This window comes from Tinamus guttatus, unplaced genomic scaffold, assembly GCF_059628265.1.
Source record: "Tinamus guttatus ecotype Peru unplaced genomic scaffold, ASM5962826v1 Tinamus_guttatus_pri_ptg000314l, whole genome shotgun sequence".
NCBI lineage: Eukaryota > Metazoa > Chordata > Aves > Tinamiformes > Tinamidae > Tinamus > Tinamus guttatus.
Genome location: NW_028288848.1, coordinates 7382391 through 7407188, shown reverse-complemented (window position 1 = coordinate 7407188; position 24798 = coordinate 7382391). Strand labels below are relative to the sequence as shown.

The window sequence follows — 24798 nt, the reverse complement described above, 5'->3', positions numbered from 1 at the left end:
CGCTAGGTCTACTCCCACGTAGACAGCTGACAGTAATTCACCACCCTGGTGCTGGTGAGTCTGTTGTTGGAGACATTTTACTCTGTCCAGTTTCATCTGCAAAGCGAGAGGAGGAGGAAGGACATGAGAAGTCATCCAATTCAGTGTGTAAATGCCTTGTCTTGGCTGTGTGCTGTCTGTGCTGGAAGATCTCAGAAAAGCATTGGAGCTGAGTTAATAGCTGTCCTTTCATTCTCATCTCCTGTTTCATCAGCCCCCGCTGGACCAAACATAGTCCAGAGCTAATGGCAAAATAGGGCAGGCTCTATTCCATAAAGGCAATGCTAATGTGTGCTGAGCATGCATGCAGCGTGGCTGTGAGCGTGATTCATGCGCTGGGAATTCACTCGTTGCCTTGCTGCACAACACTGCCGTGTGAGGCCTGGGGCTAGCAAGCAGACGGGCTGCAGTTGGGTGGCTGGAACGTGTTACCTAGTTTGTGGAGGATCGGGCAGCGAGACAGAGACAGCCTGTTCTCAGCAGCGCGAGTTTCTTGCTTTGCTGCAACTTCATACTTGCACAGTGAGGCCTTCTTTGGATGTGGATCTGCGGATAGGCGGAGGCAGGAATTCTGTCCTCCTCCAGCTCTGCGGCGATTTGCAGCGCTGACCTCCAGCAGGGTGAAGTTCCAGTGTTTGCTCAGTTGTGGACGAGCTCTCCTCCCCCGGCAGGAGGGATTACCCGTGGTGGAGGTGAGAGGGGATGGGGCTTGGCGCGCAGTCAGGAGCCGTGACTCACCGGGGATTGCAGGCGGAGGCCAGTGCTCCCTGCAGCCTGCTCTTCCTGCTGGAGCCTGTGCAGGAGCTGTCACTGGATGTTTATTCCCACCAGGCAGATCTGGGATGGATCTGGATGATGTTTGTGTCTGCCGTTAAGCCCGAAGACCTGAAATCAGTAAGTTTTCATTCTGGATGATGCTCGGAGGCTTCTTTCTCTGGATGAGGTTTGGAGAAAATGCTGCAGTCAGCACTCCATGGAGTAAAACAAAGCTTAGATCCTGAAAAACATAATATTTTGTGTTCAGATCATGTTATGGAGCAAACAAACGCCACAAGACTGATTCATTGCCTGTACTCAGGGGAGTTCCCTGGTCCCTTGCTAAAACACGACAGTTTACCAAATGCTGGCACTGAACTTGGAAGGGACAGACAACCTGGGAACAGTTGCCCCTGAAGTACCAGCTGTAGGGGCTTGTGATTTGTCCTCTTGACTGGCAAGGGGCTCCTCAGGTGTAACTTGACCTGGAACCTTCTCTGGGTCCAGCTGGCAGGAGACATTTGGGGGTGATTCTGCTTGTAGACAAAGTTGTGCAAATGAAGGATCTGATACTTCTGGAGTAGGGGTAGTAGTGGGGGCTCATCAGACATTTCTGTAAAACTCTGATCCGAGTTTGTATGTGCCTGTCTCCTGTTCTTCTCTCTGAGCATCTCCTGTGCTCACTGATGCTTGCATTCCTCCAAGGTGACTCTCACCTGTGCTGGCCTGTGTGACTGTAACACTCCTTTCCTCTCGTTGTTCCTGTGGTCAGTGAGCGGCTCCTACAAAATAAAAACAAGTTGTCATCCTAGGGTTTTCATTCAGACTCTAAGCACTTAGTTAATGGAGAATATTTTCAGGTTCCTCTTGTTGTCAGTATGTAATGCTTCCAGATTCCCTTTTCCCTTTCCACTGGCCTATATGCGAAACTCCTTTGTCAGGGAGGAATCCCACTCCTCACTGAGAGAACATGAGCTGCTTGGGTTTTGGGGTTTTGGAGGTTTTTTTGACAGTTTCAGAAATCACTTCATGCTTTCTTGCATTGTGGGCTGGCTCTGAAGGAACACTTTTCATATGAGGACATATGAGGCTCATGGAGGACAAGAAGGTGCTCAAGAGTAGTCAGCATGGATTCACCAAGGGGAAATCTTGCCTGACTAACCTGATAGCCTTCTATGATGAAATGACCAGCTGGGTAGACGAGGGGAGAGCGGTGGATGTCGTCTATCTCGACTTCACCAAGGCTTTTGACACCGTCCCTCACAACATCCTCCTGGGCAAGCTCCGGAAGTGTGGGATAGATGAGTGGACAGTGAGATGGATTAGGAACTGGCTGGATGGCAGGGCCCAGAGAGTGGTGATCAGCGGTGCAGAGTCTAGTTGGAGGCCTGTGGCTAGTGGGGTCCCCCAGGGGTCAGTCCTTGGTCCAGTCCTGTTCAATTTATTCATCAATGACCTGGATGAAGGCACAGAGTGCTCCCTCAGCAAGTTTGCTGATGATACCAAACTGGGAGGAGTAGCCGATACCCCAGAGGGCTGTGCTGCCATCCAGAGGGACCTGGACAGACTGGACAACTGGGCGGTGAAAAACCTCATGCAATTCAACAAGGCCAAGTGCAAGGTCCTGCACCTGGGGAGGAATAACCCCAGACACCAGTACAGGCTGGGGACTGACCTTCTGGAGAGCAGCTCTGCAGAGAAAGACCTGGGTGTCATGGTGGACGACAAGTTGACCATGAGGCAGCAGTGTGCCCTCGTGGCCAAGAAGGCCAATGGGATCCTGGGCTGCATTAAGAAGAGCATCTCTAGCAGGTCGAGGGAGGTGATCCTGCCCCTCTACTCAGCCCTGGTGAGGCCGCATCTGGAGTATTGTGTCCAGTTCTGGGCTCCACAGTACAAGAGGGATGTGGAGCTGCTGGAGAGAGTCCAGCGCAGGGCTACAAGGATGATCAGGGGCCTGGAACATCTGCCCTATGAGGAGAGGCTGAGTGAGCTGGGCCTGTTCAGCCTGGAGAAGAGAAGGCTGAGAGGGGATCTAATCAGTGTATATAAATACCTCAAGGGAGGGAGTGCAGAGGACGGGGATGGTCTCTTTTCAGTGGTGGCCACTGATAGGACTAGAGGAAATGGCCGGAAACTGAAACATCAAAAATTCCATAGGAACTTAAGGAAAAATTTCTTAACAGTGAGGGTGACAGAGCACTGGAACAGGCTGCCCAGAGAGGTTGTGGAGTCTCCTTCTCTGGAGATCTTCAAAACCCGCTTGGATGCAGTCCTGTGCCACGTGCTCTAGGTGTCCCTGCGTATGCAGGGGGGTTGGACTAGATGATCTCTAGAGGTCCCTTCCAACTCTAAGCATTCTATGATTCTATGATTCTATGATTCTATGAACATGTTAGTGACAGTGTTTTATTATAACTGCAATTGATAGGCACACAGCAGGATAATTGTGATCCTGCCTGTCTCTCTCAATGCCCTGTCTCATTTTTTGGCTTGTCCACCGCAGCTGCAAGGTGTTTGTGTTGAGGTGACAAGTGAGCTCCATGGTGCCTGCGGACTGTCAGCCCCCACAGACTGTCTGCGGGGCGGCCCCAGGTGGCCAATGCACCTTAGTGCTCCTGCCCTGCGCCCATCCGAACGTGCAGCCTGCCCAGCCGCCCCGCCTCGAGCAGCTCTGGCTACTCACTTGTCCTCAGTGTTTCCAGACTAATTGATGGTACTTTTCCCCTTCTCCACATGGTCATGTTTTTAACGCTGTTGCTCTTTCTGCCTCAGTAGGTTGCTGCTATCCTGAACTGCAGCCTTTGTGTCCCTGATTCCCTCTAGTCCATTCATCCCTCTGTGGTGGCGGAGTGCTGCCTGCTGCGGATATTGGGCTCTTTGTGTGCAGCGCCAGCACAATGCTGGTGACAAAGTGGGCGCCTGTGTCCCTAGGAGCTCACGTGCTGAGGGGAAGGCGGCCAACAGCAGTCGGCCTGACAGAGAGGCCAGCAAGGGGCCGTGCAGGAGCCCGGCGGGGGCAGAGCGCTCCCCTCGCGCTGGCGTGAGCCCAAGCCGTGAGCAGCACGGCGCGGGCCGCGGGCCTGGGGAAGCGCCTGGCCGTCTGCGCAGCGCTGAGGAAGCGCTCCTGCCACGCGCAGACCCGCCTCGTGCCGCGAGGGGAGTCCTGCGTGTGGGACAGAGCCGTCCCGTCAGCAGAATGGGCTGCTTTCCCTGGCAGACACTGCCCGCCGGCAGCTTCCTACAGCACAGTGCCCTGTGCGGCGCACGTGGGGATCTGCCCGCCCTGCGCAGGCCCCGCAGGCTGCGTGCCCCAGGCCGGCCTGTCAGGGAAGCGCTGGGCTTCCTCCCCTCCTCTCGCTTCCTTCCTGCTGGGAAGTCATTTCCACATTTTTGTGCTGCTTCTCCCTCCATGCTGGCACAAATATATGTCCCTAAAGAAAGATCCAGAGAGGTTGGACCAGGCAGGTTGGACTTGGGGATGTTCCTCAGCTGCTGCAGCAGTGAACTCTGATGCCTGGAAAGGGGTTTTGGTGTGCTCAGGATGAGGCTATCTCAAAGTGCTCCTGCATTTCTTTCTTGGGAAGGATTTTTCCTTTGTGTGGGTGTACGTGGTAATCTCAGGTGTGTCCTGTTGATAACAGATTGCTGTTGTGTCTCAGCTGTAGGCACTGATCTGCCTTTGGACCCCACACGATGGAGGCTGGCTCCGTGGTACGAGCGGTCTTTGACTTCTGTCCCAGCGTCTCTGAGGAGCTGCCCCTGTTTGTGGGAGACGTCATCGAGGTCCTGGCCGTGGTGGACGAGTTCTGGCTCCTTGGCAAAAAGGAAGGCGTCACAGGTAAGAGCTGAAAGTGCCTACACCTGGGTGCACAGGTGCACACTAATTAGTGCCCAGCTAATCAGCCCCACCAGCTGCGCTCCTTCCCTTGGCCAGCACTGCTCCAGCAGGGAGTGCAGGAGCAGATTCATTTTATGAAGCCTTTTGCTTGGGACTGAAGGTACAAGTTCCCTGTCAGTTATCTCCTGCCAGCTTTGCAACAAGCGTTCAGATAAACCAACTTGTTTGTTGTTTTTTGTTTTTGGCAGACAGTCAGTTCTTAAGTTGATTAGAGCTGTTTAATGGTAGGTGCTTCGTGCTCTGTGGTGGGACAGCCCATTTCCCGGCTAGTTTATGCGCTGACTTGCTGTGGCAAGGGAGAGAGGAAACAGATGCACAGAGAGTGAAAGCGCCAAGTGACCCTTCAGGTCAAGTCAGTGGGAGACGCAGCGACAAAATCAATGTCCCCTCCGCAGCCCTTTAACTCAGCCCCCTTCCGCCCTTCTGCTTTAAAGCATTCCTTACGAGCTGCCATCAGCGCGTGGGGGACTGAGCAGAGTGCGAGACTGTTCAGCTTTTGGAGAGGTATTAGAAACTTCTGAAGCAGCAAAAATGCTCTTAATGAATCACTTAAAGGGTCTTGTACTCCTTTTTAAGCAGCTCTTCTTCATATTAATAACAATGTTGAGAGGATGTGTGAGCTCTCAGAGAGATGAAAACCAGGCCACTTCAAAGTATCCGCCTGACTCTCTCCTCAGCACGAGAGTGGGGCTGCAGTTTCATCCCTAACTGTGAGGGCTAGGAATTCTGCTTGGAGCTTGCTGGCAGCTGCAGGCTGTCTGGTGCATGTCCCCTGGGTACAGCTAAGGTGGACAGAAGCAAAGGTGGAGAGAACTCTTCTCCTGTGCTTCACGTAGCTGATAAATGGCATTGAAGAGCACGTGATCCTGCAACTACTGGAGTTGCTGGGTGCAAACTGCTACTGCAGAAGTCACCAGTAGCTCAGTTTTGCCTCCCAACAGAGCCGAGGTGCTTGTTCTCTGGAAGATGGAGAAGCAGTAAGCAGATGTGTATCGTAGCTCAAAGATAAAGAAACATGCAGAAGTCAAACAGGATAGTTTTTAATGACATTGAACTCAATAGCACATGTATTCCGGCTTTTCCTTGGAGCGACTCTTGAAGTTTTCTTCACAGTTTTCTATGCTAAATTTTTATGGGATTAAAATAGCACTTTTTAATAGAAGCTATGGAGGTGCTGCAGCCTATCAACAATAATATTTAGCACAGTGTGGGGAATAATTACTGTAACTCTAATACTTCATTTCAAACAGCAATAGGTTATTTCCATTTACAGAGCAGGAAACTTAAGACATGAGAAAAAAAAGTAGAAATGGCTAAAACCATGAAGGGAGCCACTGATATGAGAACCCGGTGGGCTGTTGTTCACAGTGTACGTTAGTGACAGCAGTTGTCAAACTGCCAATGCCAGGGGAATGTGCTCGGTTTCTGGGATATCGTATTTCCAGGGAGGAAAAAAAAGATGTGATCATCAGGTCTTGCAGGACCTTGGAGAACGTGAACATCATCTTGAGTGGACATCGTGAGTGAATGCTGGAAATGCTACTGTCCCATACCTGATCATTCCTCCTTGCTACAATTTACAGAAGATTGGAATGATATTTGTAGTGGCCGTTACTGTGGGCTGTGCCAACTCCAGTGCTCTGGGGACTGAAATTGGTGGCTACGTAAAATGGCCAAAAATTGTGCACTGTTCTCTCTGGCAGTGACCTACTCAGAATAGCTGTGATTCCAGCAGCGACACTGGGTGAAGCACCTGCACGGAGGTGATAAACAAGGGAAGGACTCTGGAATGTCAGCAGTGACACAGCAGTGAGGGAGCCTGTGACTCACAGATGTGGCTTTCCCAGGAGTGGCAGCCCAGACTGGGCATTGAGGCCCTGTGTGGTCTGTGCCTTACAGTGTGGGGAGCACAAGGCAGATGTGCCCATGTCATGAGATGCAGGTCTGTGGTCAAGCACTTCTGGATCACAGTCCTGATTTTGTCCCCTGCATTTGGAAATGAGCAGTGAAAGTAAGGAAAACTAGTATGTCTGTTGCCAGAAACCGTGTGCTGGTGGCACAATCCTGGTAATGTCTAACAGTCAACACTTTCTGTTTTCTTCTAGCTCTTAAGCATTCAAAAGCCTCAGGAGTTCCTGACTCCCAAACCCATTCTTCTTCCCAAGGTGGCTGCTGCTGAGGCACACTGAGGGGCTTGGTTCCTGAGTGGCAAGAGGAGGAGATCCCAAGATCTGGAAGGAGGGTGGAGGGTGGTAGTGGGCTACAGAAAAGCTTCATTGCTGACAACTGCTTCTCATTTCAGGACAGTTTCCTAGCAGCTTTGTGGAACCTGTGGATATTCCCCCTTTGAAGCAGGGAGAAAAACTGTTTGTTTGTACCAGTGACTTCACATCTCAAGAGCCGGGAAGCTTGTCATTGCAGAGAGGTAATCCCTGTTCCCTTTCTGTTGCTTTGCATCCTGTAACCCCTGCTTCTCCTTCCAGAAGCATGTGGTGGACCTAGTCACAGCATTCTCCCTATCATGGAAGCGAGGGAATTTCCTAGTATTTCACAGGCTATATCACATCCAGCAGGGACCTTGTGAATGCTGGAGGCTGATGATGCTTCATACCTTACCTCCCTTCTATGCTCTTGTGCATCCCCAGTGCACACTGCTTTCTTTGCAGAGTGCCAGGGTTTATCCACAGCCAAGAAAGACATGGAGATGCAGGAACAAGATGCGAGAAGCAACCATGGGGGCCAATCTTTAACCTCATCTATCTTATTCCTTGCAGGAGACCTGGTGATCCTGGGGGGCTCCCTGGCCTCCAGCTGGCTCCAGGGCCGAAGCAGCTGGGGTTCTAAGGGCTTTTTTCCCTCATCATGTGTGCGGGAACTGTGCCTTTCATTTCGGAGCCATCAGCTATCCCAGAGCGCTCTCCTGGAGGTGCCTGCCTACTCTCTGGGCCAAGCCCGAGCCCTGATGGACCTCTCTGCCCAGCTAGAAGAGGAACTGGACTTCAGGGAAGGGGATGTGATCAACATTGTTGGCATCCCAGAGCCTGGCTGGTTCGAGGGGGAGCTCAGAGGCCACAGGGGCATCTTTCCAGAGGGTTTTGTGGAGCTGCTTAGTCCTTTGAGAACAGCAGAAACCTCAGAGGATCCAGAGCCCATAGGACCATGTGCCACCAACGGAACAGTGGAGATGCCCCCCAAGGAGGAAGAGAGCAGAGAAGAAGCGGGGCAGGAACCAGGGAGCACCTATGGTGTTGCCCTCTATCAGTTCCAAGCTCTAGAATCCAAGGAATTGGATTTTGATGTCGGTGACAGGATTCATATTGTAGGAATTCTGGAGGATGGCTGGCTAGAAGGGGAGCTGAGGGGGAAACGTGGCATCTTTCCACACAGGTTTGTGAGGCTGGAAACCTCTGATTCCTGCATGAAAAAGGGGAGTGCTGGGAATCCCCAAGGTGGCGGCAGCTGTGGAGTGACCGTCTGTCAAGACACAGAAAGCACATGTTCCAAATCTCTGCTTTTTCCAGGGAAAGATGGCGGGGAAAAGGAGGATGGCTCTGTTTTGCACTCGGAGCCTGAAACCAGTCTGTCTCACACAGCAGGGAAGGCAGAGAGTCCTCTAGGCAAAAATCTGGGAGAGAGTCAAGTCTTTCCTGACACAGAACTCCAAGGGCCACTTCCCAAAGACTCAGCAGACTCTGTCCCCTCGGGCGGTGCAAACACAGTCAATGGCCTCCCCTCTGCTCCGCTGCTGCTCCTGCAGAGCAGCAGACCTGACCAAGCAGAGGTTTTGGAGCCTGGGGGGACCATGTCAGCCTCCACAGGAAATTCAGGAACTCACGGCCTGCCTGAACATGATGGAGACAGTCCCACTGTGCCCCCGCGATCTTCCTGTTCACCCCCAGATACCTACAGGAAGAAGGCGATTTCCTCTAACAGCTGGGCAGGGGCAGCATCAGAGCCCAAGGAGAGCCAGAGCAGAGCTGCCCAGGACCTTGACATTTGGGTGGACAGTCAACAGGAGAAGTCCAAATCCTGTTCCTCCAGCTTGGGCAATGCCCCTGTGGGCCTAGATACATGTCCTGGGAGCTGGGGGGAGCACTCCCCACTGGTGGTGCCGGGAGACACCTGCACAGACCTTGACTCCAAACTGACAGAGCAACTGGCACAGTTTGAGAAGAGCCTGTCGAGTGCTGGCAGTGAGCAGGACAAGGTGTGTCGCCACTTCTCCATCTTGGACTACAGCTCTGAGAAGGACATCGTTCGTGGGTCTCCTGAGTGCGCCCCTCGCTCCCGGCAGCCAGAGAGGAGGAAGGTGCTGAGGCCACCCCCTCCTCGGCCCAGCACCCTCGCGACGACCGCCGGGCACCTGCCGGGCGGCCAGGTCCCCAAAGGCAGGTCTCTGTCGTTCTCGGTGAAGCCCTCCCGGCCTGCGCCGCGGCCTCCGCCGAGCAGCCAGCGCAGGAACGCGGCCACTGCGCCGCTGCAGCCCAGCAGGCAGGAGCAGCGCGCGGAGGAAGGCCGCGAGGAGCCACCTTGGGCAGTGTCGGCTTCCCCCCGCTCCATCCTGCTCTCGAGGATCGGAGAGGTGGAGCGAGACCTGGAGGCCTATGGCAAGACCCGGGCTGAGCTGAGCTTGATGCTGGAGGAGCAGCAGGATGAGCTGGTGAGAGCAGAGACTCTGGAAAACCTTGATTTCTGTGACTCCAACATTGAGAGCCTCAGCGTGGAGCTGCAGGAGCTGAGAGGTGAGTCTGCAGCTGCCTGGGATGGGGATGCTTTAGGTGGATGGCTACGTACAAGAAGAAATGGCCACAGTCCTTTGTTCTGTCCTTTGATTCTTGCTTTCGATTATTTTTGTAAGCATTATTTCAATACCAATCTTCACAGTTTTGCCTCAGAGAACCACAGCATCATTCTCTGGGCATCCCTCAGCCCTGACCTCCCCCACCCTGCTCTTTTCATTCCACATATCCAGTCTGCTCTCCCAGCCCTGCTGCACATCTGCAGCCTCATCTGTTCCATCACAGTGTTTTGTGTGTCTCGAGCAATAGCAGTGCAACTGCTGTGTTTTAACATCCCTGCCTTATCCCCACTTAGCTGTAGGGAAAAGAGTGACCTAGCCTGAGATTTCTTCTGCAGTAAAAAATCGTAGTTAATGTGTGTGAATTGAGAGCTCCCAACTTGGGAGGGTATGAGCTTTGCTGGTGGTTGCTGCGCCAGGGGCAATACGGAGCTTTTGGGACTTGCCAGTCAAATCAGAGAGTTTGCACAGAAGGGCACTGAACCAGGCCTGGCGGTGGGACGGGTTAGTGGGTAAAAAGTAAAAAATGTCCCTGCCTGCCTTCCTCCTTTGGAATTCAGAATTTCAGCTGCTGTTGGAAAGGCGACTCTGTGCTGCCTGTAACAGCAACAGAGGCCTTCAGATTGCAACATGTCTGTAGCTGAAGCTGTGACATTAGTCTGTGCAGCCCAGAATTACTCAGGGAGAAGAGATTTGCTCTGTGCGTATCAGCGCGTATGGGCTCAGAAACCCAAAGATGTGATAAAGATCAGTGCTATTGACCGCTTTACAGCTGATAACACAATAGAGCAAGTAGAAGCATGGGACTGCATCAAGTCTCCCACAGTCCCTTTCCCAGCTTCTCCAAGGAGCTCTTACAGTGAGGTTCTGTCATCAAAGCCCACGAGCTGCAGGAAATGTGGGCACTGCACCAGGAGGTGGAGTGAAATGTCAACTCCTGACTTGGGATTACTCACTCTGACTTCATTGCCTCCATCCTCCCACTTCTTAAATAGGACTGGAGAGCCCAGGCACTTTGCTGCAGGATTTGTCTGATGCTGAGCGCATGGGAACGAATGATGATATCTGTGCAGTAGGGAAACAGGGTAACAAACAACCTCCATGTCAGTGGAGTGAGAGAGATGCCTAGAAGATTTGAGGCTAAAAGAAGTAACTGGAAATTAGGAAGAGGAAAATCTAGGCTGAATCTCCAGGAAGATTTTCCAAAGGGATGGGATGACTGTTGCAACCACTGTCAAGACAAGCAGAAAGTGCACATTCATCGCTGCATATGTTTGAAATCAGTGGGCTGCTGCTTTGACCTGTCTTGCTCATCCACTTTGACTTCAGCTGATTGCCAGGCTGGTGCAGGAGCTGGTCCTTGCCCTCCTGCAGTTGGAGTGGCAGTGCCCATTGGCTTTATTCTTGCCTCCTGCCATCTGGGAGCATTGGTGATGCTGCGCGCCTGGCAGATGTTGCAAGAATGTAAGACATGGAGGTTATCTGGGCTCTCCTGCTTTTCTCCGAGGGGCAATGTGGTCATCTCTTGGTTTCTCACTAGAGCACCTTAGTCTGACATGGCAAGCTGAGGTTTCTTGGTGGCTTGTGATGAGAGGAGTTTCTGGAGTGACCAAGAGCCTCCCAGTAACTGTTACTATGTGATTGCGCAGGCCTGTGAGTGAGGGCACTCAGGAACCCACGTAGTCCTGCCAAGCGCATTCCCCTCAGCCCTTCACCCTGGCGCAGGGAGGGAAGGGGGCAGCCCTCACGCCACGGGCTGCGCTCAGTGACGCTCTGCCGTGCAGAGAGAGCGCGTTAACGGCAGCCGCCCAAGGGCCTTGCTTTGCCCAGCAAGGTGTGGAGCGGAGCGCAGGCCCTGCTGGATGAGGGGTTCGGGCTTGGTGCTCAGCGCTGCCACCGGCAGCAGGCGAGCGAAGGCAGGAGAAGGTGCTCTAGTATCCAGCAGCTGCTCTGTGGCTTCCACAGTCTCAGGCGCCTCTTTCCCTTCCCTGGGGTTGTTGGTCTCAGGGCACGGCCTCCTCATGCTCCAGTGCGCTCCTTTTCCCTGCCTCTGAGCAGCAAAGCTGCAAAGCAGCCGAGCCGGTCGGGGCGGTGAGAGCCCAGGGCCTCCCTCCCAGAGCTGGTTACTGATTACTCGGGGCAGCAGGTGGAGGAGGCTGAGGCTCGCGGTGACTGGGCACGCGCGTCCTACCCTCGCTGCCCGGTTTCAGGAAGTGGCGCCTGTGTTTCCCTCGGCACGAGCGCTGGAGCAGAGGGGAGAAGTGGTGTCGGGTCGGGCTGGGACTGCTACCGAGCGCAAAGGGCTTCAGCACCCTCGCTGCACCCTGGAGGACTATGTGCACTTATCCCAAAGCGAAATACGGAGTAGCAGATCCAAGGCAGGAGCCGCGGCTGCTCAGCTGGGAATACGAGGACGTTGGTGGGGTGAGCGCGCTGCACAACGAGGACTGCAGGAATGACGATGCATCGAGAGTCCTGAGGCAGCACACGGACTGCAGAGGAGTGGACAGAGACTGGGCCGGCAACAGGAGAGAGGAGAGCAGCTCTGTGGACCTATGGAGCATGGACGGAGTCAAGGAAGGTTTCTGGAAGGGAGGAAACCAGCATACAGACTGCAGAAGGACAGAGGATGCTTGGAAGAGCAAAAGCCAAGATACAGAGGGTGGAAACTATGGGGTGTATGAGCAAGAGGAAGGTATTCAATATAGGGACTGCAATTCAGGGATAAAAAGGGAGTACAGAGAGGATAGAATATCTGTAAAGGACAGGGAGGAGGGAAGGTGGCGTAGAGAGGACAAGATCCCTAGGAAGTATAGGGAAAGGGAAAGGCAATATAAAGAGGGTGGAGGCCCTGGGGAGTATAGGGACAGAAGAAGGCGGTATAGCGAGGACAGAGAACCTGGGGACTATAGCGAGGATGAGAGAGGTTATAGGGAGGGGGAAAGGCGATATAGGGAGGAAAGGGGCCCTGGGGAGTACAGGAATGGAGGGAGGCAGTATAGGGAGGATGGAGCCCATGGAGCACAGAGGGAGGGGGAAAGGTGGAATAGAGAGCAAAGAGGCCCTGGGGCATATAGTGAAGGAGGAAGGTGGTACAGAGATCCCAGGGATGTAGAGCAGGACTTTGAGCAGTACAGGCAGCCCAAGAGCCATGTCACGGCCCACAGCAACCTGGCTGCAAGTTGTGAAGCTCCTGCCTGTGCAGTATGGTCCTCAGGAGAGAGTAGCGCGAGCCTGGAGTCAGACACCTGTCGTGCGGAGTCAGAGCTGTGGGATGTGGGACACGGCGGCCAGGGGGAGCCAGGAGGAGCAGCGCCAGGGCAGGTGTCACGGACACGGGGTGCAGAGCGCGCCAGGGTGCGCACGGGCCGCCCGGACTGGAGCCACGTGTGGGAGCAGGAGGCGGCCGGCGGGGGCTCCTTGCTGCAGCGGAACAGCTTCTACAGGCGGACGGCTCCCAGCACCCTGGCGCGCTCCGAGTTCGTGCGCGCCAGGAAGGCCAAACAAGGTACGCACAGAAATGAAATGCTCGGGAGTTGCCGGCGAGGTGGTCTTGGGTGTTCCCCTGCCCTGCTCTAGGACGGGAGGGGGGGTCTGGCCCTCCCGCTCAGGTGGGCAGCTGGCATAGCAGAGCCTTGGAGAAACCCTGAGGCTTACTGAAGGATCACCATCATAGCTACAGTTACCTAACTGTCCCGCATGGCTGCTTGCCCCTGTTTCTCAGAGGTGCAGAGGGAGGGACACACAAAGGGGCAGCATCCCCAGACTCACTGCTACCCTTTGCTTGTGAGTCCTGCTGTGCCCCAAGCACCTCCAAGGTATTTTCCTCACCAAAACCCCCAGCCCTGCTTTGTCTGCTGTCTCGGGGCCCAGTGGAGGTTCCTGTGGGGTATCTGGCTTGGCTGTTTGTCTTCTGCAGCATGTTGTAAATGTCTGCAGAGCTGCACCTGTCAACTGTATAGGAACTGATTCCCTTGCTGCTACCATACATCCTGCAGAGCTGGGCGAGGATGGCAGCTATTTAAAAGCAGCATGAAACAGGGAAATAGGGAGGTTGTTGTAGCGCTTGGAAATATGTGGAGGGCAAGTGCTGTTTTCTGTAATTGCACAAGGCCAGGGCATAAGGGCCAGCATTCTGGCACCCACACAGGGACTGTTGCAGATGGGAATGGCGTCTCTTGCATCAACACTGTTGCAGTGCTTCTGATCTGAATTGCCCTGGCTATAGTAGCCTCAGAGCCTGTATTCTTGATCCCTGAACCTTCCCCAGCTCCCCGATCCGATACCCTGGAGCTGGAGAGATCAAGCTGGAGGGCTCATGCTGTCCTAGCATGGGCAGAGTTGTCCTGTTAACTCCCTGGCTGTGGGGGAGCAGATTGCAGTGACTTTGTGGGGCTTCGCTCATGGCTGCAAGGATAGTCGCAGGGAAGAGGCAGCAAGGTGGCTGGGGCTCGGGGAGAAGCAGTGAAGGAGCCGTTCCTGGTGAACATCACTGGCTGTTGGACAGGCCCACGTGCCCGAGAAGCAGTTTGTTGTTGTGCCCTTTCTTCCAGGGTCAGTGTCATGCACCTGTGTGCAAACCTTCTTGGAGAAGGAGTTGAAACAAAGAGGGAATGAGCAGTAGAGCAACCGAAGAGGTGGCAGGGCTGGAGGCTGTGGCTGCCTGCCTGCTTGTGCAGTGTGAAGCATGTTCTCTGGAGGTATTTGATCCAGCAGGCTCTGCTGGCCACGTGTCCACCTGCTCAGGCTGCCCCGGGAGGGTGGGACTTTGCTCCACGGCGTCCCCAGGGCAGGGGAAGGGAGAGGGTTTTGCTCTGCCAGGACGTTCAAAGGGCAGCAGCAAAGCAAGGAGGAGCCAGGAGCAGAGCAAGGAGAGAAACAACCCACAGGGCCTAGGAGACTCACGAGAGGGCAGGGACTGGCTGTGGGAACTACATCTGGAGAAGTTACGCAAAGGGCCCAGGAAAACAGTACAGCCACCTCCACTGTGGACCTCAGATCTTCATGTGCGGGTGGAAGGGAGGCTCCAGGACAGTGTAGTTTTGTATCACTCTCTATCTTATGGCCCATTTCTGGACGACATCCCCTGTTAACACTCTTCTTTTGTCCAGCTGATAGCGAGAGTCTTCTCTGTTTCTTCCTCCATGTGCTGGAGGCTCCTTTTGCGATGGTGGCTGCTCCTCTCCCAGGTTCTTCCCCCTTTCCAAGGGGTAACAGAATTGGAGGCTTGGAAGCCCAGTTAGAGGTGATGTAAGCAGGTTATTGCACTATTACACTTCCTATGAGTTTCTCTGCACTGAAGTTCAGTGCCAGCCTCTTGGTCAGAGCCTCCCATCCAAGACCATGCGCAGGCTGCCTGACACATCAGCAGGAGAATTCACTGGTCCTAGTTTTGCTGTTTAATCACCAGCACTCTTAAAAGTTCTGTATTGCATTTCAGCTTTGAACCCCAGTCTTTCTCTGCCAAATTAGAGCTTCTTAACTTGTGATACTTTCTTCTCAGAAAACGACTTTACTTTTAAAGTGCCACCTAGGATCAATTTTAAATACATAATCATAAATACATAATACATAAATATATAAATAAATTTTAAATACAGTCCCTAGTGAATCTGATTAGAAATGCTCTGTGTTCTAGGTATTCTCCACTGACTGTTTAATGAGGTGCAAGTTAGCAAGGTCTTATTTCTGCTCCTTAGATGGAGAGAAACAGAATATTTATTGTACACCCTTGTCTTCTTGCCAAACTTATTAAGAATTTTACTACCTCTGCTTACTCATGGGGTTATGTTACTGAAACGTTTTTCTTTTGTTCTGGGTGGAAATAAAATTGTATTATAAAGTAGCATTTCACTTCTCATTTAAAAGAAAAAAAACTCAATTATTAGTTATGCTATTCATGTTCTTTTTCTCAATATCTTTCTTCTTTTCTTGTTTTTATGTGTATCATAGTTCCTGGTGACTTTTACATGTTTTTCCATGTTCAATCACTTATGTATTTCCTTATTTTTCTCTTTCCTAACCACATAATCATGTTTTTTGGGATATCTACTTAAAACATCCTTCTGAAGAACTCCCAGTTTTCATTCCATTTTTCTATCAATATTTTGGCACACTTTTTTTTTTGACACTTTTCCTCATCTTCGGAAATCTCTGTGTATAGGCATGTTTCCACTGAACACACAATGAAGTCTGTCTCCTCTCCCTCTCCGTGGTTACTCTCTCCCCACGGTTACTCTGTCCCAGGGTTGGTCCTTGCAGCTGGCCTGGGGCTCGCCGCGGTTCCCATGCTGCTACCTGCTTCTGGGCCCCACTGCCCCGTGAGCAACAGGAGCTTGGCCAGGAGCCACACAGGTCCCATCTGCCCTTATGGCAAGGACAGGCGGGTATCGGATGGAGACAGAGGTGGGGAGAGCTGCCAGGCAGCCCCCATGTGCTGCCCCCGTCCTCGGGCTTTTCACCTTTGTTCACAGGTGATGCCTGTTGAGGGTCCCTGCCTTGTTCCAAGGCTTGAATGTTTGGTTTGCTGCATGGGGAGCCCAGCCCTGCCAAAGGGGAGCCTGGCAGAACAGCTAGGCTTTGTCGGGTGGTCAGATACACACACATGCTCCAGTAGGACCTCAAAGCTCACAGTGGGGTCCAGCAGAATGCTGGAAACGTCTTGGAGATCTTCTCAGGCAGTTGTCCCATTCCAGTGACCATGGAGAAGGACCCCATTCTGTTCCCATTCAACATCTCCTTGTGTTGCAATATCTCTATTCTTGAAAGTGTTCTTCTCCACAAGGCACATGTGCTTATAGCCCATGCTGCTGCTGAATTTCCCATCCATCTCAAGGACAGACATCGAAGTGTGGATGGCCTATGCTGGCTATCCTGTTTGTACACTAGGTTCTGGGGTGTAGCCATTGCCTCTTCTTCAGTGGGCAGGTACAACTCCTTGAGCAAATGTTGCCTTCCCTCTGCTTTATACTTCCTTATACATGAGAGCTGAGTTCACTTTTATGGTTCATCTTCACAGGACTTGGTCACAGGACTCTGCCAAGGCCTGTGACTGCATTCACGTTCTTGGACCCAAGTCCTCTTTGACATGGCCCTTCTCTGCTGCACCTCCTGTTTCTATCTCAGGAACTATGAGCCACTAAAACTGTTCAGCTCACGGCTTTTGGAACAAGATAGTGTGTTGTGTTTTGGACTGATTTTCATCCAGTATTCCTTTCCTAGCAGTGATACTGTCTATGTCCAAACAGAGAGTGTTCGCCCCACCAGTCAGTCCCTTCTCTTGGCAGAGAGTTTAGCCTTTCACTCAGTGTAATTATTCCCTGCCCTAGTTTCATCCTCTCTCCTCTCTTGGCAAGGAGTAACTCCTCCCCTCCCGGCGTTCACATTCTTCAAATATTTGCAGCTGCTTTGTTTTGCCCTGAGTCACTGCTCGCTGTGCTGAGCTGGGAGCCCGGGGCCGGGCTCTCCTTGCTGGAGGGTGCAGCTCCCGCCAGAGGCTTGCGCGTGCTGAGCCTGCGTAAGGGGTTCTCCTCAGCGCCGAGGCTCAGTGGGAGCTGCTCCCTCTCCTGCTGCTCCTCTTGGAGCCACTTTCTGTGACTCGCCTCCCTTCTCAAGGTGTCGCACACATGGAGCCGGCGGGGACCACCCCGTTGCGGCCGTGGTGTGTGGTGCCCGGCTTCACCCGCAGCGGCTGATGGAGAGCAGGCCCCTCTCCCCGGGTACCGGCCGCCCTGCGAGGGCAGAGCGGGAGCCCAGCAGCGACCGGGGAACGAGGAGGTGACGCGGCCCCACCAGAGAGCTGCCAGGCCCGGGCGCGACGGACGTGAGGCCTGCTGGATCTGCCCCTCTTGGCTTAATTCCTCCTAGATCATTCAGGAATGGAGCAGGGAGAAAACCTCTGACTGTGTGTGTGCTCACACTAGGAAATCAGGTAATAAACCAAGAAATTTTCATTGATGGGAAGGAAATTGGTGAAAATAGTGGTTTTGAGACAAGCCACAGGATTGCAGTGTTAAAATCGCAGCCGCCCCAGGAAGAGCGGAGATGGAGAGAACGCTCCACATTGATACCTTGCTACCCGCCTTCAAGGGGTGTTTACCAGATGCTGCTAAATCTCCCGGGCCTCAGTGTGCCAACTAGCAAAGCTCAAAAGCAAGAGCTGCTGGAGAGCTGTCTCAGACTCTAAAGCCAAACCAGCAAGCTAAGGAATTACCATATAAACTCTGAGGGAGATACAGAAAAAAAGTGTTGTTAGAAATTTTAATTTAGCAACACAGATTGCAAAGCTCATGCAATCTCATGCAAAAAGAACAAAATTTTAATATCTAAATATTGTGATTTAGAATGTTGTTTTTGCAGAAATACTTGTGAATGCACTTTTGGCATCTGTATCTCACGTAAACAAGAATTTGTCACTGGATTGGAATTTAGTGGCTTCATTAGAAATGCCAGTTACATTCCTGCTGACTAACGGAGACACTTCCAGCCATTAACGTATATGTTTAGTGCCTCCAAAGGTGATGGGCACAATGACTCAAATTGAAAGGTAACATTTAAATAGAATGAGTGTGCATTAGAGTCGGGATCTGTTTAGAAAGCATATATTAGATGACTGAGAAACCACAGCTGTGCAAGAGGGTAATTTTAGTTAAATGCTCAATAAGCCTAATTTAGGTAAAGCTTCTATGACACATACAAGAATATATAACAAACAGGGAAAAAGAAATTCGACAAAGATTATATGAAACAGGAAAAATGAGAGTTTAAATATACATCAGAAACAAATCCTAAATATTAAATATATCTGTCAAGTAGAAATAGCAAGTATTACAAATATACTTTGTATAAGTTTTTTTTTTTAACTCTGAGCATTTGGAAGGAAGCAGTATTACTTCTTCAATTCTTTGTTAACGAAGAAGGATGCGAGACTAGTGATAAATAACAAGCAGGGATTAAGTAATCAAAACTAGTGGGCAGCACCATGTCAAGTCAGACAGGCTGTTTTGATGACCCCCTGCGGGCTCAAAATTTGTGCAGGGAAGGTTTGTGCTTTCTCTTCCGTAGAGAGAGATCTCAGACTTGGAGCAAAGGCGTAGTGGAACTGGAAATGGGAAGTTCGATCTCGCGAATGTCCCTCTGAGCATCGCCACAGGGCGATGTGTGGGTCTAACCTCGGTTATTTTGTGCGCCAGATTTGCTTGGCAGAGTGCAGGGGGCTACTGTGTTGGCTGATGGCATTGGGAACCCTTGGCTCCGTTTTGGGAGGCTGTGGGAGACGCATCCTTGCTTGTTGTGTGGGGATGTGGAGCTGGGACTCCCAGGCGGGCTCGTGGACACAGCACGCCCTGCGCCAGCCCCCATGCAGTGTGCTGCTTCCAAAGGGCTCGGGATGACCCTCCAGCTCAGAAGGGTCAGCAAAGATCCAAGGGCCTGGGTAGCCTGAACAAGGGCTTCCTTGTGCTTACACCTAATCCTGCAGCCACCAGATAGACAGCTAGGGATAAATCTGAGAGCACAGCAGGATCATGTAGCAACCTCTGAGATACCCAGTACAGGTGTCCTGTACAAACTGTTGTCTGGGTGGCTGTCACGGTGCATGTGGATTAGGGCTAAATGCTCTTTGGCCATGGCAAATTTCACCTTTCCCACTGGTCTTCACTAGTGCCACTGCTTAGTTCATTCCTGGCTGCTGTTGAACACAGGGCTTTGTTTTCCAGGTTTTTCACTGACTACTCCATTTTCTTCTCAGTCTCACTCAATACTGCACTATCAGCTCGCCCACCCACCCTTGCATGGTTTTCACGCACTCGTTTACATTTCAGATTAACACCTTTGTGTTTCTTCCATGTTGCCCTCCTGCTTGAGTTTGCTTTCCTGCAAAAAAAAAATCCCATTCCTTTCAAAAAAGAGGTCCTTCTTTAAAATAATTCTGTTTGTTATTTCTGTCTCTTAACTTTTTATAAGCTACCTGCTGCAGAGACCAGCTGGCCATATTAGCTTAGCATGTCTTTTCCCTCTGTGTACGTCTGGATCTGCCTTGCCACCTCTCCAGACTTCAAGCACGATGCCACCAGTGGGATATCCTTGTGTGTTTGCAGAGGACCTTGCACAGTTGGGCCTGGTCCATGATTAAAGCCTTGCAGATGCTATGGAAATGCACACGGTAAATATTAAAACCAACATCTGCTCCCAGGACCTCCTCACAAAATCTGTCTTGCATTTGTACTGATAAAATCTGTGGTGTGGTGACTTCCCTGGTGGGGAGTCAAGGTAGCGATTGAGTAAGTGGAAAGCAGGACCCTTTTCCCTTATATAGAATGACCCTGCGAGGGATGTTTTAATGGCCACTTGCCACTAGGACTTGGTGAAGTTTGCTTTTCCGACACGCAGTAGTTGCTCACTGAATGTAATGCTAGTGGTGCTGCTAAATCCTGCCCGCTGAGCTGGCCCCTTTGCCTCTGCCCAGGCCCCGTTTCAGGGTGTCGTGGACCAAAGAGTGGAGGGCCCGGCGCAGGAGCCGGCGTTGCCTTTGACACCTGCCCAGGATGGCCGAGGGCCCGTGCGTGTTCCCGGAGCCGGAGGCAAAGCAGCTCCCTTCACCCCAAGCGAGCGCGATGCCTGGGGCTGGACTGGGCAAGTGGCGAGCGGGAAGTGCCTGTCCCGCCACAGCCCTGCTACAAATATGGGAGCCTGAGGTGGGATACGGCAGCAAGGGGCTCCTGGGCCCAGCAGCACTTCCACAGAGCAGCGATGAGGCCACCATGAGCGCGGGAGGCCGCCATGAGTGCAGGAAGCCACGATGAACGTGGGAGGCCTTGCACCGGCATCCAGGCCTGTGTGCCAGCCTGCCTCCAAGTAGCCGGAGGGGACCAAGGCCATGGGGCTGAGCAGGGAGGGAGGGGGCTCCGAAGGACATGCAGCTCCTTCTAAAAGCAGGCAGGTGCGGTGGAGAGTTGCTGAGGCCCTGGAATCTGCAGGGGTAAAATATCTGTAAACCTGAATGAAAATCAGAGGGGGCTGGGCTGTTCTGGGAGCCACAGGTGGGACGGAAAACCAGGAGGAAAATTGGCTGCCCAAGCTGAGGATAGGGAACAGGCGGCTGGCGAGCTCTCTGCAGGCCCCAGGCTGCACGGCGGGAGCAGCCTCTCACCCTGTGTCGCGCTGTCCTCCTCACAGCCCGGCAGCGAGACCATGACACGGAGAGGCTGCTGCAGTGGGGACAGCCGCTGTGCTGGGACCTGGGCTCCTTCGTGTCCCACGGCAGCGTGTCCGTCCGCATGGGGTGCATCCAGCCTGCCCTGCGCCTCTGCGTTGCCCTGCCTCGCGTGCACATGTCCGTGTGTGTGTCGGTGCTCGTGCCCGCCTCGCTCGGCCCCATCGCCTGCTTTTCCAGCTCTGCCATGGACTCATCTGTGGCGAGAGGACATGGGCAGCGGCCAGGGCTGCTCCGGCCTGCCGGGCGCTGCATGCTGGTGTGTCTCGCCAGTGCTCCAGCTCCAGGCTTTGCATCCGCCAGCCCCGCAGTGCCTGCGTAGGCCTCTGGCTATTCAGATGGAAATGTCCTGGAGCTGGAGCCTGGAGACCCCGACGGAGGGGAGGGGAGGGCTGCAGTTCCGCCATAGCTGGTGCCTGCAGGTAGGTAGCTCCTAGCTCCGGCTGCTCCGGGAAGAGGGGAGCAGGGCCCCTCTCCGTGGGGCTGAGCACAGTGCAGGGTTCCTGGCGCAGCAGAGTTTGGGTCAAAAGGCAGGAGGGGAGGGGACTCGCCCCTAGGGCTGGGAGGTGAGGGCCTAGCCGGCCTCCAGGAGGAGGGACAGGCTGAATGTGCTCCCTGCTCCTCAGGGAGCTGCCCAGCCCGCCCCTGCCCTGCCTGGGCTGGTATCCAGCTGGCCATGGCTGTGCTGGGTCCACAAGCTGCAGGCCTGAAGCGGGTTTCTGCTGCTTAGCGTCTGCAGCCCCCAATCCCAGGAGCAGCAGAAAAGTGCTTAATGGCTGGTGAAAGATTTGGATTGCCACAGCAGCCCTCTGCCCCTTTCCCAAGGCCAAGGGAGTTGGAAATGCCCCAGGCTCTCGGCAGCTGGTGCTTGGAGGGCAGGAGTCACAGCCTGGCAGGCTGTCCCTGTCCCTGCAGCACTGGGGACCCTGCTGCCAGTGCTGGGGGCTGAGGGCAGCCTGTGGAGCAGGGCAGAGCCCTGCACTCTGAGGCGTGGAGGAGCACAGCAGGGAGAGGGAGAGCTCAGCATGTCCTCTCCGGAAAGGTCCTTGGGTAGGACAGTCCTGCTGGCACTGCTTGCTGGCCTGACCTGTGTGCTGCATAGTTCCATAGGTTGAGGGTGGCACAGTCCCAGTGCTGTGTGTCTCCTCCTTGCATGCGAGGATCAGGCCAGGTGTCACTGGAGGATGCTGATCTTGTCAATCTGTCTTGCAGAGATGACCCTCCTGTCGTCCCAGACACCGTCCCTGGAGACTTCCTCTGCTGCTACTGAGAGCCCAGAGCAAAGGATGCTGGAGAAGAGGTCCAAAGTTATTGAGGAACTGCTCCAGACAGAGCGGGACTATGTCCGAGACCTGGAGATGTGTGTGGAGAGGATCATGGTGCCTCTGCAGCAGGCACAGGTATGAGCATGGGGACAGGCTGCAGTGTAACATTGGCAGGAATGGGGGGAGGATACCGAATCCGTTTTGTTGAAGGTAGCTAAAATTGGCATGGAAACCCACACAGGAAATTCAGCTACATCCAGGGGAGCAGGAGAGCTCCCTGCAGTCAACGGGTTATCCCACCTCTTTTGGGAACCTGCTGAGGTCTTACTGTTGCTGATATCTGGCAGGAAATATAGCGGATAGATTTTCGAGGGTGGGAGGTGTTGTTCCTCCTCATTTTTTTGAGGTTAAGTTTATTGTCAGGAGGAAGATGATGTCAGGTCATCAGAGGCAGGTGTGAAGTTTCTGGGGAAAGGGGAGATAGGTCAGTGACAACACGTTTGGTGGGACACATAAGGAATGAGAGTTTCAGTGCACAGAGCAGCTCACAGTGGGTGACTGCTGGAGTGCAGAGGGCTGATGGGTTGCAAGAAGGCAAAGCGGGGGCTTTTAGAGGTCATGAGACGTGTTCTCTTAATGCCTATCTCTCTATTCCCCTTTCCCAGGTGCCAAATATAGACTTTGAAGGTCTTTTTGGAAACATACAGATGGTAATTACCTTCTCCAAAGAGCTCTTGACAGCCTTGGAGACTTCAGATGCCATTGGTATGAATTCTACTGTTCTTTCTTCTCAGCAGGCTGCAAAGGTTTTTGCAAGTAGGGTACAGAGGAGCAGAGTGGTTTAAATGGTGAGAAAGGGTCACTAGGGCAGAGCTCAGGACAAGGTTACCTTCCTGCTGATTTGTGTCAGAATTCCTTAGTCCTGCAATGAAGCCATGGAGATCTCTGTTGTCCCATGGGCGTCTGTGCAGTGTGGTGTGGCCCTCCCTGTGGCTCCTTGCTCCAATGGGATGCCCATTCCCTCACACCTGTGCCACCATCTTTCACTGTTCAGGCCATGGGCAGTCTATGGGACTCCCTGCTCCCACTGCTAGTGAGCAGTTTCCCTGCTCTCCACTCCTTGGAGAGCTGGATTAACCTAGGCCACTGTGCTAGCAGTTCTCAGGGGGCCTTGTGGGACCCTTTGACTAAGTAAATAGTCCCCTCAAAGCCTGAGTAAGCACATCCCAGTGAGGTGCTGTCACATTCCCTTGGCTTCAGCCCACAAGTTCTCCTTGCTGTGGCAAGCCTTTGCTGCACAGCTTAAAATTTTGTGTCCTGAGTGCCCACAGTGCCCAGTCTGTGATCACGGGGCAGCAGGAAGGACATGAGACTGTGCTGATGGAGATATCGGGGATCCTGGGTCCTCCTGAGAGATGGACTCTGGGAATCTCCCTGTGGGATACACTGAGATTGCTGAAGGTAGTGAAGTGTCCAAGAGATGCTGAAGTCCCTCTTTGCTGCTCTGTGCAGGGCCAGTATTCCTGTCACGGCGTGCAGAGCTGGAGGCCGTCTACAAGGTGTATTGTCAGAACCACGACGAGGCCATCGCCCTTTTGGAAACCTATGAGAAGGATGAGAAGATTCAGAGATTACTCCTGGACCTTCTGGATAGCCTCAGGTTGGAGTCTCTGGCTGTGATGGCCACCAGGCTGGGATGGGGGGATCAGTCTCCAGAATCCCTACCTGCCAGCCATACTGGGACAGTTCAGGTGGTGGCAGGAGAGGGACAGGCTGTGTTCCCAGTGTGGCATTGCATAGATGACCAGGCTCTGGTTCAGCTAGAAGGAGCATGTCTTGAGCAATGCCCCTCTCCACCAGTGCAGAGGTGCTGGGGCAGCTGTTGCCCACCCTTAAATGCCAGGTAGAAGTCACCAAGGTATGAAAAACAGTGTGTCCTGGGTGTAGGTTTGTACTCCCTAAGCCCTGCTGCACCACGGCGGGTGAGGAACACGCCACTTTGCCCGGCTCAGCCAACACCAGGGCTCAGCTTGTGGAGGTTGGTGCCCAGGGAACGGGCAGCACCCGCTGCTGCTCTGGGACAGCGCGGTGTGTCCTCTGTGTTGACAGTGTCACTGCAGGGTGGCATGAAGGCAGCAGCTGCGGGGTTGCACGCCTACCACCCTGTTAACCAGTTGCTTTTCTTTGCTTTTTGGCACTCTGTGGGCCGGCAGGAGCCTGTACAGTGAGTGGTAAGTGACTCATTCCTGTTGGTCCCAGCTTGCCTGTCTTGACCTGGCTGCTCCTTCACAACTAACCTTTCACCACCAGCTGCGTGCATGTCTGGGGGGCCTAACAGTACCTTGTGGATCTGAGGAGGAGCGTGGATGAGTTTGTGACAGGCAATAGATGGGCTACACAGACAGGGAGCACTTGGCAGACCATGAGGCAAGATAGGGTGTCTTGTGCAGAAGAAAGGTTTTGGAAGTCCTCAGCCCCTAGGAAAGCCATGTGCAGGCTGAAGTCCTGAGGCCAGCCAGCCTGTTCTGCACTGCAGGTCAGGCCAGAGATATTAACGTATAGCCAGGGTGGTGGGACAGAGACTGAGGCGAATGGAGCTCTGGTAAGTTTGAGGCTGCACCCTGGTGGGGTTTTGTGATGAGACCAGTGGCAGCCTAGCTAGGAAGGGTCACTTAGTATTTCAGAGGACTGGAAAGCCTGGAACTAGCTTGAGATCTTGGTAGGTTCAGGATTGCAACAGGTTTGGAGGTGAGGGTGCAGTGACTTAGGAATTTAGACCTCATGGTGCTCTGGGTATGGTTGGTGTTGGTTTAAGGGGGCAGGAATG

General features: G+C 53.2%; 2 protein-coding genes across 4 annotated transcripts in view; both read left to right on the top strand.

The window, feature by feature from the left end:
- The window catches only part of DNMBP (dynamin binding protein), a 34931-nt gene that overhangs the window by 4786 nt on the left and 5347 nt on the right, over positions 1 to 24798 (top strand). The window contains exons 2-8 of one of the 3 annotated variants that reach the window (XM_088528717.1): positions 4458 to 4636; positions 6999 to 7121; positions 7471 to 9438; positions 21919 to 22106; positions 22637 to 22736; positions 23484 to 23631; positions 24185 to 24202. In XM_088528717.1, the coding sequence (XP_088384843.1) occupies positions 4492 to 4636; positions 6999 to 7121; positions 7471 to 9438; positions 21919 to 22106; positions 22637 to 22736; positions 23484 to 23631; positions 24185 to 24202 (2690 nt within the window). In that variant the 5' untranslated portion in view covers positions 4458 to 4491. Of the gene's footprint in view, positions 1 to 4392; positions 4637 to 6998; positions 7122 to 7470; positions 9439 to 21918; positions 22107 to 22636; positions 22737 to 23483; positions 23632 to 24184; positions 24203 to 24798 lie in introns of those variants that run through there. The other 2 variants (XM_088528718.1, XM_088528719.1) reach the window with 2 other exon arrangements.
- Positions 11794 to 21028, top strand: LOC148593978 (uncharacterized). Its single transcript, XM_088528832.1, has 2 exons — positions 11794 to 13002; positions 20670 to 21028. Exons 1-2 carry the CDS (start codon positions 11829 to 11831, stop codon positions 21026 to 21028), a joined length of 1533 nt encoding a protein of 510 aa, XP_088384958.1. The 5' UTR covers positions 11794 to 11828.

Excerpts from the sequence above, each read along its gene's own strand:
- LOC148593978 (XM_088528832.1), top strand. The coding sequence starts at position 11,829 with ATGTGCACTTATCCCAAAGCGAAATACGGAGTAGCAGATCCAAGGCAG. Across the intron at positions 13,003-20,669 it reads CGCCAGGAAGGCCAAACAAG|CCCGGCAGCGAGACCATGAC; the intron begins GTACGCACAGAA and ends TCCTCCTCACAG.